Here is a 14,574-nt window from a genome sequence, read left to right as displayed (position 1 = left end):
CAATTGATGTAACGAGTCACGAAGTAGATCCTTTCTCGGGCGGCTTGGGAACCAGGAAGAAGAAGGGGAACAGAGGCGTACTGAACTGGAGCATAGGAAACTCTAGCTCTGCGAGGGTTGGAGGCGGAAGAGAAATTTAAAAAGACACCAAAAACTTGTGTCATAAGCTTTTTGATAGTCAGATTCTCACGATAAAGTCTACTTCCTAAACACACTATGGAACTTACAATATTTGTAACTCTTCGTTGTTTGCCAGTTCTCTGTTGGTTTCCTCTTGATCAGTGGTGCGGGGTAGAAGATGGCAACGTATTGGAGTTTGTTCTAAGTTGTCTCGAAATTATTTGAGAATGATAATCGATATTTACTTACTTGCCTACTAACTTACTTACGTATTTACTTACTTTTTTCACACCTACTTAAGGTAATTCCTTAGTATTGCATGGCGCATCCCTACTGCGCACGATTTTCGCGTCATTAGCGCGCGCACATGGGCACGTGCGCATACAAAACGTAAGAGATTTCGCTCAAACTAAACCCGATAGCAAAATAAATGCTCCTTTTCTCTAAAACGAGCACGGTGACCCCCGATTTTTTTTTTTTTTTTCAGGTATTTGCTAAGAACAGTCTAATAAAGAACATATTTGAAGAAGAAAAAAAGTTTGATAGTAGAACATGAATTTTTTTTGGAAAACAGTTCCGTACCGGGTGTATTTTACCCAAGACGAGGACTTCAAGCTAACCACGGAACTGTCCCAAAAAGTGCACTATTCCCACAACCAGGGAATCAAAGTCGGCGTAAATGAAGCATTACTGCTTATGTAAATAAAAGAAGCTTTATTTTCAAAATAAAATTTTGTGTCTTTAAAGTAACCAAGACTTAATTCTGTGTGTAGGTGATTCGAATTTTTAACGCGAAAACAGTAAAAATACCCCATTTTAAGAGCCTGCTGACGCGAAAACAAGCACGGTGACCCCTTTTTTTTATTTCATTTTTTTAATGTTCATATCATGAATGTTAATTATGCCAAGTTTCCAAAAAAGTTTCATAGTAGAACAATTTCAAGGGAATTACCTTAATTCTTATTTTAATTACTAAAAGAACGTCACAAGGTCCTTTTCCAAGTTCTCTTTCTTTCAACTTATTCTCTACAACAATCTCTAGATGCAGAGAATTCCTCAAGAACTAAAAATGACTAGAACTTTTTTTACTTGCAATATCAACAAACCGGCTCTGAGTCCAGGGCAACCGGCAATGAACATGTATCACTTTCATCGGATTAACATGAAAGAGCAATGATGGCAATTAAATTTTGGTTGACTACTTTAACCTATTTTAAATAACTATTTTTATGTAATCATATAGTTGTTAGAGTATAGTTTTATCCTGAATTTTATTCCTTTTGAGACACTGGTCTAGTGTATCGTCTTGTCCATCATCAAAGCTGCGACCCCTCTAGCAAGTAACACCACAATTATCATTTGGGAGCAAGAACTCAACGCTTACAACTATAAGTACATGTATATCAAGACAGCTGGATAGACAGCTGGATGCAAATTCACTCAAAGCTCCCAGTTCTGTAAGAAAATTGGATTCCGGGGGAATTGTATTTGCTAGCGAATTTAAACCCGGTTTCCAAGGGCTTCGGATTCCGTGTTTCAGCCTCTTGCCCGCCTTGATTTACCAGGAGAACCCCACCAAATCAGTCTTCCAGGCAACAGTTTGCGTCGAGAAAAGACACTTTTGCCTTGAGATCTTTAAGATCTGGAAATGAATCCTCCTTGTCCATACGCCGTAAAACCCGTTTGTAAAAAAATTAACTTTGTGATCGAGCTCACACACTGTCCTCAACTTGAAGCCAGACGTATCTACAGGTCTATGATTTGCCCCGCATTCATACAGTATGGAACACTGGCAGCAAATGGCCTCTCGCTGTTGCGGCAACCCCGCCGAATTTAAATATAAGCAAGGTAAACCTAAACTAATTCAATTCTTTTGGTTTCCTGACAAGGTCCTCGTTCTATATTGACCGATATTGAAGTGCTCTTTCACGCCTCCAATCACTTTGCAGCTTAGGTTCCTTTACAAATTCTTCTCACCAGAGCTCGATAATTTGTCGAATCAACAATTTAACCCTTCAGAAATTATCCTTCGATTTACGAACCGGAGTTAATTAAATTTTTTAAACTGATTTATTCAATGCCACTTGAAATGGAATTAATTTCAGACTTGTATTTTATTGTGTTATGCCGCCTCGTCGTTCAGACACAAGCATAAGTCTTTTTCTTCAAAATGTAAAAGCTCAAGCAAAGCATCCTGGATACTGGAAGCTTTTAAAAAGTTCCCGTGGGCAGGTCAGCGCATGCAAGGAAGTTGGTCGTCCTCATATCCACGCAAGTTTCAGTGGATTTTTAGAGCGGAATTTGAGAGAAACTCCATGAAGTACTTGGCTTATCGCAAAGAACACCCTATCATGCACTTAACAGTGATGCTTAATTTATTAACCTAGTTTTTTTGAAGGGCACTAGATAACGTAAAACGTATTTATGTTCACGGAAACTGTGCTTATTTTTGCTAGGATTTCGCTACAATGTTTCAAAAAGAAATGTTTTGTTCAGTATGAAAGATGCGTGAAAATTCGTGCTTGATTTCCTGGCCCCTATAACCTTTTATCTGTTCTGAAACTGCTGGATGTGACAAAGACTGCCGGTCTTAATGCAAACATGGGTAACCGAGTTCCGTGTAGGCCGGAAATAGCGTGGGAGTCACTCTTGAGCATATTACTGCATTGCGCATGCGTGATATCATTCACAAACCAGGTGAATCTTTTGACAAAGTTCCTCGGAAAGTTAAAAGATAAAATAATGATTGAAATGTCGTACTCGCTATTTGCAAATATTCTTGAATAAGGAGTAAGGAGTAATTTTATAAGTCCCTTAGACAATTTATTCAATGTTATAAACGATTTAGCAGCCATTTTCGGATTTGATCTGCTTCCCACGCAAAAGGAAATTCTAAAGTACTGAAGTCGGTCAAACATTTTTGAATATGAAAATTCCCGGTCAGATTACAAAAAAAAAAGCGCTCGATAGCAAAAGTTGCATCCAATTGCTTATCTAGGCAATCAGAACGAAAAATATCAAGAAACACCTGTATTTTGGATAGCGCTTTGGCAATCTTCTGTCCGTGACGATTGTAATGTGACAGTGTCACGCAATCATTTAGCTCTGGTAATAAAGTGCCCGTATGCAATTCGGTTCAATCTTTCGTGTTCACGCGGACGCACCGAACTGCGAGCTTATAAATACCGAATTAATGATGCGACCACCAAATAGTTGACATGACTGAGGAACGAGTTTGTGAGGGCTAAATGTTTAAGGATCAGGCTAATTTAACCACTTTAAATGGAGCAAAACGGTTAGTGCATTTGCTGGAATCTTTTTGAAGAACCCAGTCGCTAACAACAGCGATTTCTTTTTGGCAGACAGCGCGAGACGACCCGCTTCCTCGTGATTTTTTGGGAATTCCTTGCAGCGACGGACCAAATCCTACAATATGCTATTAACCTGATATTCATTTTCAACCTTTGTAGGCTATCCAAGGGCCAATTTTACTCCAGGAACGAAATCGCTATGGCCAAACGGCACAGATCTCACACAGTATAGATCACGGTTGAATGGGCACGCTACGAAATATACAAAATCTGCAGCTTCAACGAAACGCCAAAAAAAATCTGGTAATGCTGTTCGACCCAGGAGAGCGCTTCTGTGTTTGTCATTGGGCAATCCTATCCGAAGTGCAGCAATAAATCTCGTGGAATGGAAATATCCTTTTAAATAATGCTGTGGAACTTTTTTTGAGGAGTTTTTCCATGGGTTTTGCGGCCGCAGCGGTAATGTGCTTGTTATGAATTTGGTAGTTGTAGTCTAAAATTATATCGCTCTGTGGTTCTGTTTCCCAGTTTGGGCTTTTGCTTAAACCAATTTTTTACATTCGCCTTAACACTCTTCCCAAGCCTTTTGATGTTATGATTTTGATCACAATTTTCGCAAACTGTGCAGCTTTGGCCGCGTACGAACCACTTCCAGAGAAAGATAGCAGCGAAGTTAATGAAGGCTTGGTAGGTACCTCTGTGACAAGTTGCCTATTCACTCTGCGGGATCTTTATTTTTCGTAGTTTGACAATTCATGCTGAGAACCATGGTTTTAGCTTTGACTTGGAAAATATCGCTGGATTTACAATACCTTAGTGTTGATGATCTTGTAAAATAGAAAAGATCGTCTTCGGAATCGAAATTTATGCTCTGTTTATATTGAATCGACCGGCGGAGATTAACGATATTATTTTGCGGTAAATTGTTGCCATATAAACTCATAAATTTTGCGACTTGCTTTGCGTCGAGATGAATATGTTATTAGCTCAACATTCCACTAAAAGGTTTAATCTTAGCGACGAAAGACCTCCTTGGAAATCACCGGTCACATTTAATTCCGAATTTTTTGTCTATTGATGATTTTCCAGAGCATGTGATGGACGAGTTGTTATGGATTATTCGCTGGAAAGTTTGTGTTTGATCTACTGTTTCGATTGCTTAGATGTGGAGAAATTGTTAGATGCCTCTTTAGGCGCTAAGCGAAAATAGGCGCCTTCTGTTTTTTTATTTTTATTTTTGGCAATTATCCATGCGTCTTTTCAAACATTGCATTGTGTATTTGTTTTCTACCATGGACCGGCTTCAATCCTGCAAAATTAAAGTAGCGTCTAAATTCGTAAAGTTTAATTTATTCTCAACAAAGACCGAATTTGATCGTGCTCCTTGCCAATTAATTTTTAATTCAACGAAAGCAACGGGTTTTGGAATAAAAACCCGATGACGTCCTTGTTAATTTCAGTAGTGTCGCAGAGACGGGAGAAATCGATGACTTTAAATGTAAACACGATATATTGTGCGTTAATCTGCCAAGCTAAAACTTGACCTTTTGTCGATTTATCCATAAAGAAAAAAACCAGATCTGCTGAAATCTGTACATGTTTTCGTTATGCACTCAAGAGAGAGGTAAATCTGTTCTTTGGAACGCCCTGGACGTTACTGTTGCAAATTGAAATTGTACAAACCTCCAAACCCGATTTAAAAGGGTTCGTAACTTTTCAAGATTTTTGAATTATTCTCCGCTGTCGCTCAAGGGATCTTTACATTGTCACACTGTTCTGTATTTTGACAAAGTTATTGAATTAACGAAGGACAAGTTCTTAATAATTGCGGACTAAAATTTTCTCTACAGTTCTGCGAACTTTAATCAGTGTGAGATAGGCTGCTTTCGTACTATATTTAGAGTAATTTCTTCCGAGTTATTCGGGCTTTTTCGCAGGGAAAAAAATTCTCTGGCGTTAAACTTGTTTCATGATGTTTTTTTATTAATCAAACAAAGATTAAACATTTGTCACATGAATGTAACGTTCGATTGCGATCTTGGTTCATCTTTTAGGTTGAAAGAAGAATTGTGACATTCGTCAAGTCTTAGCTCATCTGAGATGTACATTTTCGAAATTTCATTTGGTTACAAACAGTTTTGAAGAAGATAGTTTCTTTTGATAAAATAAGTTACTATTATGTTATGACTGGGACCTCAGTTACTATTTTGTCGCCGATTTCGTCATAATTGCTAGCGGTGATTCGTTGACAGTTTTAACACCTTGTTGATCAATGTGTTGACTTACATCGAAAAATCGCTTAAAATGTTTACACTATTCGCTGCAAAATGAACTTCTCCCATCTGAAAAAAAATTCATTCGGTTAAAAACAGTTTTGAAGAAGATAGTTTCTTTTGGTAAAATAAGTTACTGTTATGTTATGACTGGGTCCTCAATTACTAATTTGTCGCCGATTTCGTCATAATTACTAGCGGTGATTCGTGGACGATTTTAACACTTTGTTGATGTGCTGACTTAGACCGAAAAAAAATCGCTTTAATTGTTTACACTATTCACTACAAAATGAGCTTCTCCCATCTGAAAAAGAATCATTGAAAAAATAATCAAATTTCCCTTTTTTGTGGGCAGCAATGACTTTTGTAGCAAAGTGTTCAGGTGATACAGAAATAATATTGTTTATCTGATTTGTAAATGTACTGTGGGGTGTCGAAAGATCCTCCTTTTCTTTTCAACGTGCATCATTTTGTTTTCCTTGTAAGGAAAATATTTTCAAGCCCACGTTATTGCAGAGAATTACTATTATTAGCCAGTTATAGCCTCAGGGAACTAACCTTTAACATGAAAATACATGCAGTGCAGTCTAGATTTTTCGCAAAGTTGAAAACCTGAAAATTTCATAAGTTCATTCAACCAAACAGCTCTGTCTGTGTACATTTTTAGCTGTATTGTGTTTGCAATGATCCAGACATTCAAGGATAATCAGGAAATTATAAAAAATATTGCGAATTTGACTTTTCTGGTGTAAAATTATGTACACATTAAACAAGATGTTACAAGCACACACCACTGTCCACTTGGTAACCAAGTTGCAAGTTGCAAACCGGAAATTTTCATGAATTCATTCAACCAACCAGCTCTGTCTGTGTACATTTTTATCTGTATTATGTTTACAATGATCCAGACATTCAAGGATAATCAGGAAATTATAAAAAGTATTGTGAATTTGACTTATCTGGTGTAAAATTATGTACACATTAAAGACGTTACAAGCACACACCACTGTCCACTTGGTAACCAAATTATCATTTGCTTTACTACAGGAAATCGCTGAATATGTGTTTTTAGCTGTCTTCACCCTCGAAGCTGTTTTAAAGATCATTGCCTATGGCTTCCTCTTTCATCCTGGAGCTTACCTTCGCAATGGATGGAATATTTTAGATTTTGTAATTGTAGTGGTAGGGTAAGTTTACGATCTTTCAGTTTGTTCAAATAAAAGAAATTAATGACTTATTTATGGTATTCAAACAAAGGAATCTATATTATTATTTTGTCAAGTGATGCAGTGTCTGGGTTTGTTATACACCAATTATTAGATGTAGTACAGGTAAATTCTCATATTACCACATTTGATCACTCAATTAATTGCCAAATATATATTAGACAGAATAGTTTATTTTTCCTGTTGGGGTAGTTGAATCTAAGTAAGTCATAGAGTTACATAGTTGTTTTGATGTGGTTCAGTGATAATGGTGTCTCATTATCTTCGACAAAGAACTTTCTTGTATTTTGCTTCTATGTAAATGATAAATTATTTTATTTATAGTTGGAGGTTTTGCATGTCAAATCATGAATGTACATTGTTCGTTAAGAGCATGTTTCCATTTACAGGCATTAAGTCATTAGTTTGTTTTGTGTATTTGAAGTGAACATTTTCATTCAACCAGTTGAACAAATATCACCTATTGGACCACCTCATAATCAAAAATATTGCTGAGCTCTCTCTGTGACCTTGACACAATATCATGAATGTATAATAATACAATGAGTTTGGCTTTTATCACACAAATTATTATGGGTGGCTCTTCTTATTGAAAAACAACCAAATGTCACTGAACACCACCTGATGAAAAATTTACAAGCAAAAGTATTGAAAAACACTTTATAAACATGTTTCAGCTGAATGACTCAGCCATTTACGAGTCACTGACTGATTATATAGCAGTTACAGGACCAAAGTTCAGGGTCTTATAATAACTGAGGAGAAAGTGCTGCCTTTGTAAAAAAAAAAAAAAGACATCTGCAAATGGTTAGACTCTCTAGTGCTGTCAGATAAGGATAATAAACTGTAGGCCACACCTCACAAGCTTCCAATGTTCATAAGCTTGTGGGACATAAAAGAACCCACATTTTCCCAGTTGCATAGAGTTTCTGGTTTTGTGGTCTGCCCTCTCTGGAATAACATGATTGGGAGAGTAAACGCCCATGGACAGGTTGTTCAAATGCCAATTTACGTTAATTAACCAAGGAGTTTCTCTACTCCCAAATGCTGGTCAACACTGATATTCGACCGAACTCTACATTAGAAGAAGTCAATCTTAAAAAACAAAAATAAGCAAAACAAATTTTCACCAAAAAGTTGAAAACATGAAACAAAGGTTTACGCTAATCCTGGATTAAGTTAATCGGCTTTTGAACAACTGGCCCTGAAATACTAGCTATGCCAAGCCACTTTAAAATCTGAGGACAAACAAAGATATGATCATGATGATTTTGATGATGATGGGTGAGAGTGCAGCAACAAAAGTGCTTTTGAGTTCTAGGCTGTTGTCCCTGTCTGGTAATACCATGTTCTTGTGTCAAAATATTGTCAAGAGAAGACACGGGGACATTTTAAGTTAGTTGCCTGAGACACCTGCTGATAAATTTATGACATGCAACAAGACTTGCCTTGTTTCAATGTCAGGCAGCTGCTGGAGAACTTTAGTAACTACTTAAAACTATCATGATCTTTTAGCCGTTTAAATTCATTATTTCCCACTTATAGTATGCAGTTTTCTTACAATCATTAACATCATTGGATCTGTAGAGGACTCAATTCCATTCTTATCCCTTAGATTTGCAATTATTCTGTAATTGGTCAATTTAGTCTGTCACATTCTACTCTCTTTCTCTGTTTTATATCCAAGAGATTAAAAATGAATAACTTTCGTCTCTAATTTTCTGCACGTTATGCTTCTTTTTTCCAGTACAAATTATGTATCTGTTAAGGTAGTCTGACTGAAATAACTTTGTAATTTGGATATTTTGTTTTACTATTTTTTTTACAGATTAGCGACTATTTTAGTAAAAGCATTTTTGAGCTCTGGAAGCTTTGACGTTAAGGCACTCAGAGCATTCAGAGTTCTTAGACCTCTTAGATTGGTCTCTGGTGTCCCAAGTAAGTGAATTACAGATAATTAAACAGTAATGGGGTTATTTTCCATAAAAATAGTATTGCGGTCTGACATCGAGTGAGGAGAGCATAGAAATGCAGATAAGAAGAAGTGGAGATAAGAAGACCGATTGTTTGAGCATTAGCCCTTCTCTGGAGGGAATCACAAAATGTACCCAAATTTGCCTCTAATTTCCTGGACCTTATCACTTCTTACAGGAGAGTTGGGGGGGGGGGGGGGGGGGGAGGGGAGAGGAGGGGCAGGGGTTACAATGAATTTGATACACAATAACTTCCCTCTCTCACTAAGATGCATTAGACCTGGGGTGGTTAGCAGCGTGTTGTATGCCGTGTGTGGAAATTTTAGGCTGGGAGCTTTTTCTGAACTGACTCGATAGGATTCAGGAAAATTGGCTGGCCAACACAAGCAGCGCTATCAAGCATGAATATTATAACAGAGATTTATACACTGTACTTGAAAACAGACCAACAGACCTTATCAACCTACTGGAGGGTATAGAGATATTTACATATACATGCCCTTCTAAAGATAATTATCTTCATGTTGAGCATTCCATGTTAGATGTTAAATCTGTATACCTCATGGGAAAGTAATGGCTTAGCAATGTGTGAAAGAACTGCTAGGCAGGATTCGACCCTAAAACCTCAATAACACCAGTAAGATGATCTACCCATTGAGCTATTAGAACTCCTGGTAAACTACAATGTAGTAGGTCAGTTATCTACAGGGTAGGTCTTGAGTCGATATATACACCTCATCCCTGCATTTGTAATTTTCTTTTCTTCAGGTTTACAAGTTGTGCTGAATTCCATCATCAAAGCTTTAATTCCTCTTTTTCATATTGCTCTGCTGGTTGTCTTTGTTGTTATAATTTATGCAATTATTGGTGTTGAGTTGTTTATGGGTCGCCTTCACAAGACGTGTTACGACAACATAACTGGTGAGATTATGCACGTATTTTGTATACAATGTACATCATAACAACTGTTATTGATACAGCATTTTCCGCTTGAACTATTCTGTTCTAAATTTACAGGTGCAGAAGCTATGGAAGAACCACACCCGTGCAGTTCTGGTGGCTCAGGATTCCATTGTGATGATAGCAAGGGACAAGTCTGCGAAGGAGGCTGGAAAGGCCCTAACTATGGAATAACAAATTTTGATAATATTGGTCTGGCTTGTATGACAGTGTTTCAATGCATCACTCTTGAGGGGTGGACTGATGTCATGTACATGGTACGGTTCAGAAGCATGTGGTTGAAGTAAATGGTGTATTTTCCTCTGACGGGGGAAACCAATCTCTGCATTCCTCTTGGGCAACTTCCTTACCCCACTATTGGTCCATTGACATAAGAGAGACTTTTATACTCTTTGACTGTTGTACCTAAGTTCGAATACTGTTCCAATACGGTTAACCAGGAGTCAACAGACAAAGAGTCGAATGCCCTAGATGTGCATGAAAACACGGGGGATAGGCTGGTGATGTTGATGATGATGGGGGAGGGGTGGGTGAAATAGGATGATCAATGTAACTTTGATTTGACCAATACATACTTAGGCCTTCCTTTGGGCCTTGTTAAATTTAAAGTTATTTCAAGTTTGTTTTCAAGGCCAGTCCAAGGGTAAATATTTGTAATACTTACATGTTGTAGTTCTACTTTCCTTGGGGGATCATGGAGCTTGGATGTTGCCATCCATGTTCAGTACACCCAATCTGAGTCAGATCGTCTATATCCTAGACAATGCGAGGTTGGTTGAGTTGACCCAGCTTGGCTATACCAATACGGGTCGTGTTGGGTCGACTCCGATTGACAACTTGACTTGAGTTGATCGGACCGAGTCGATCTGCCAACATTTTCTACCCTCCGCATTTGCTGAATTTTCAAAGGATCACTCGCAACTGACTTCCTGTAACACGAACCGACTTTTGGAAAGATGGGTTGAGTCAGCATCACTTGGATAGACGTGTAGAGACAAGTCAATTGAATTGAATCCACCTGCCACGATCCGACTCTTTGTGGGTAGATTGGACAACCCTTATGTTGCAGATATGTAACAGTTGTATGGTTGAAGTTACAGTCGTCAAACCTGGCTACAGTGTGAACCTAAATCAATCTTGAAGTTCTTGAAAATTGTTGATTATGATAGCACTTACTGTACCAATTCCTTTCTTCTTTGAACAGATTAATGATGCTGTTGGTAATTCCTGGCCCTGGATCTACTTTGTCACGCTTATAATCTGGGGCTCCTTTTTCGTTCTCAATTTAGTTCTTGGTGTTCTTAGTGGGTATGTATGACTGTATTTATAAAGAGGTGTAGCCATGAGTGACACTACCTGGAAAAAATATGAAGGGGAGTCGAACCCATGATGTTGACACACTAATGACTAGTTTGCATGCTCTGTCAGTATGCTATAGCAGGATTTTCTCAAGGGGACCCTCTATCTCCACTTATTCCTTGAGTCAACCATTTCCCAAGTAAATTTATTATTAAGAACAGGTTTTTCCTGCGACAAGCATCATATTTCTCTTGACGCTGAGATAGCTCTTTACGTTTTACATGTACAACAGTTGGCGGGCTTAGTCTCCCAACGGAGGCGCTCTATAAATAATCTACTCGGGAAAGTATTGACTCCTAGGTCAAGTATGGGACCGATGAACTCATGGCGAGAGGCAGTAGAAGACTCGTGGGGTCCTGGCTGGTAGCGATATATAGATAAATACAGTACACTGCATGTGCATGGTCTAACGCTAAATAAACGTTGTATTACCTTACCGGCGGTTAACTGTCGTTCTTTCGCCTCACAAGTGGTATTTTGAGCGATTTGGAAGATCTCGAGTTCGCTCTTTACTGTGCCTCTCAATAGAAGACAAGGTGGAAGCTAATTTTTCAACGGCTCCAGCGCCGGGGGGATTTTTCCCCAGAAACTCGTATCGCTCCGCTTTCAAACTTCGCAGGAGAATGGCCGAAAGATTCGCGCTTCCTTGTGTACTCCTCGCTCGAAAATTCATTCAAATGGCCCGGAGCTAGCCCTCGAAGAATATCAAAATTTCATACCTTCTGAGCGATCGAAATGCCGTGACACTTTTTATGTGTTCCAACTTGAACGGCGTCCAATCAGAAAGAGGCAATCAGCAGGCTGTCACACATAAAAAGTGTAACGCATTTCGATCGCTCAGAAGCAAAAGCTTGCCTTTGTGCATGCATCGATAGTGAAAACCAGGCTTTAAAAACAAAAATGCCAAAGATTCCCCAATTCGAAACTAGCCAATTGCATTTGCGTATTATTTTTTTTCGACACTTGATCGAACATCGATATAAGATACACCTAAAAAATTCTGGTTTTTTAAAAAAATTTCTTTTATTTCTCAAAATGAGAAAAAAGGTTTGACGTTAACCTGAGGGTGAAAAATAATTGAACGGAGTATGAGTGACAGTCGTCTTTGGTCCAATTTTTCCTGCTTGAGTGTGTCAAATCCCACATTTCCGTCCAGAAACGCGTTTAACAAGACGCCGCGCAAGTTTGATAAACGTCACGGAAAATGTTTTCAATGCAACTTGCCTATTTAAAAATGCGTACTGTTTTTGTTAAGGCTAGGGTATTTTAATAGACCTCTTCTAGCTTGTTACGTTTTGTTTCATAATTTCAGACCACGCGATGTTCTCAAGGGAAATTCCTTCTGTTTTTTTCATAAGTTATGCGGTAAATACGCACGTACATAAAAACGGACATTGAACAAGAAACTTTTCCTTGGAGTAACATTACGTGGTTTGAAATGGGGAAACAAAATGTACAAGCTAAAGAGGTCTATTAAGGGAACACAGTTATCTTAATAGTTATGTTAAATCTAGAAGTATTAAAAACTGACACACCAGAGAGACACAAATGATTCTTTCAATAAAACGATTCTCTTCGTTGTCTGCAGTTGTGCGACAAGTTGTTCAAAAAGGGGAACCCTGTTTCATAACACTTGTTTTACAAACAGTCGCTCTTCAGCTCAAAATCTTTTATACGAAACGCGGAAGGTGCGAACGCGACTATGGGGGATATGTTAGCGGCGAGTTGCCGAAGCTGGCACCCACAAAAACTAGCAGCCTCGTCGCTCGCCTATTTCCGCGTTTTTGTTTTGCCGTCGTTGGACAGGCTACGGACCAGGTGTATACCCTTTGTGGTGACGCTAAAACAAACCACACAGGATTCGAAGAGCTGGGCGCTATGACCTGACCTATGGCGGATTATTTTGAGGGACAATAGAATAGATTATCGAGACCATGTCTTTTTTTCCGCAGGGGAATTTGCCAAAGAAAAAGCTAGAGCTCAGAAAAGTGGCGAATTTCAGAAATTTGAGGGAAAAGCAGCAAGTCGAAGATGCATATAAGGGGTATCTTGGGACTGGATTACGCAAGAAGGTATTTGTGCTTCTGGTCTCAGTTGTTTAAAAGGGCCTGGATGTCTTTATCCGGTGGATAAGTTACTGTCCATGGCCCAGTTGTTCCATGGGTGGATAGCGGTATACACCGGAGAAATCACTATTCAGTGGATAGACACTAGCAAATAAAACCAATTGAGTTATCCAGTGGGATAGTGATTATGTCGTTAAACAGTGCCTATCCCTCCTTCGAATAACTGGTGCCTGACTATTAAAAATTAATATACTTCACGTGTAAAGAGGGCGCGTATTTCTCGGTTATTTGAGGAAATACTGGAATCTTTGAACATTAGAACATCTGGGACTTGAGGGGGCATTGCCGGCCCTTTGGTTTGGGTGCTTGCCTTGGAATGGGTCCGGGATCCCGGTTCAAGGACACAGTTCACAAGACCACTGTTTGACATTTGTTCCTGGTAGCCAGGTTCAACTTGTCAACTAACCTGTAAATAGCCAACTGGTTTGTGTCCGGCCAGTTGGGATTCTTAACAGTTGTTGTTGTTATTCTGTTCCGTCGTTTCGTTGTGTTTCATTGGCCCTGGAAAGCCCCTATGGGGAAACGGTCAACTAAGTACGTATGTATGGCAACATTTTTGACCAGAACATTAAATTTTGTGAAAAATTGAACTTTTATCTCACGAAAAAGAAAAAAAGCGACGGGGATTACATAGAAAGAAAAAGAAAATTATACAGAGTAAAAATAACTGATTGAAAGAACGCCTGGAAGTTTGGAGAGCACCAAGGCTAAAAAGGTTGGATTAAAAACATCCATTAATTCACTGAATAATAGCGTTTCTTTAGAGGTAGACGGTAACGGTTGTAACCGGACCGCTATTACAACCGACTTCTAATTACTCCGCGCTTTTTTGAAGCAAAAGTATTGTTTTCGTTGTCACAACAGAGGACATCGAAGGCGACAGTGAGAGTGAGACTGGTGGACGAAGCGAAAAGCTCAAGAAGAACTTGTAAGGAGTAAACTTTGCTTGTTGTAAAACAGTGTGTGTTGTTTGTTTTTCCTGGCTGTTTGAAAAAGGGCCATCTTCGACCGCTTATCCCAGCAGGCTAGAGCATGGGAATTGTACCGTATGGGAGGACGCGGGTCGCGGGTTCAATCTCGAGCCGGTGCATCTGTCGCTCAGGCATTTAAGAAAAATGAGAAGAAAGTACATGTACTGCCTTTGCAATCACTTCTGCAAATGGTTCGAATGGATTGACATCTTGGCCGATGACCCCCAAAATGGTGTAGGCCCAGTTGGGGTTTTA

At 38.8% G+C, this 14,574-nt stretch overlaps 1 protein-coding gene across 1 annotated transcript in view; it reads left to right on the top strand.

The window, feature by feature from the left end:
- Positions 1-3,269: 3,269 nt before the first annotated feature.
- LOC138056498 (voltage-dependent L-type calcium channel subunit alpha-1D-like) overlaps positions 3,270-14,574 on the top strand; it is a 59,173-nt gene continuing 47,868 nt past the window's right edge. Inside the window, 8 exon segments of the mRNA XM_068902315.1 lie at positions 3,270-3,415; positions 3,591-3,822; positions 4,013-4,118; positions 6,752-6,891; positions 8,759-8,868; positions 9,672-9,824; positions 9,921-10,120; positions 11,068-11,171. Coding sequence (XP_068758416.1) covers positions 3,403-3,415; positions 3,591-3,822; positions 4,013-4,118; positions 6,752-6,891; positions 8,759-8,868; positions 9,672-9,824; positions 9,921-10,120; positions 11,068-11,171 — 1,058 coding nt within the window. The 5' untranslated portion in view covers positions 3,270-3,402.

This window comes from Montipora capricornis, chromosome 7, assembly GCF_036669925.1.
Source record: "Montipora capricornis isolate CH-2021 chromosome 7, ASM3666992v2, whole genome shotgun sequence".
NCBI classification, from domain to species: Eukaryota; Metazoa; Cnidaria; class Anthozoa; order Scleractinia; family Acroporidae; genus Montipora; species Montipora capricornis.
Note: the sequence above shows the minus strand (reverse complement) of the source record. Positions and strands in the feature narration are given on the sequence as shown.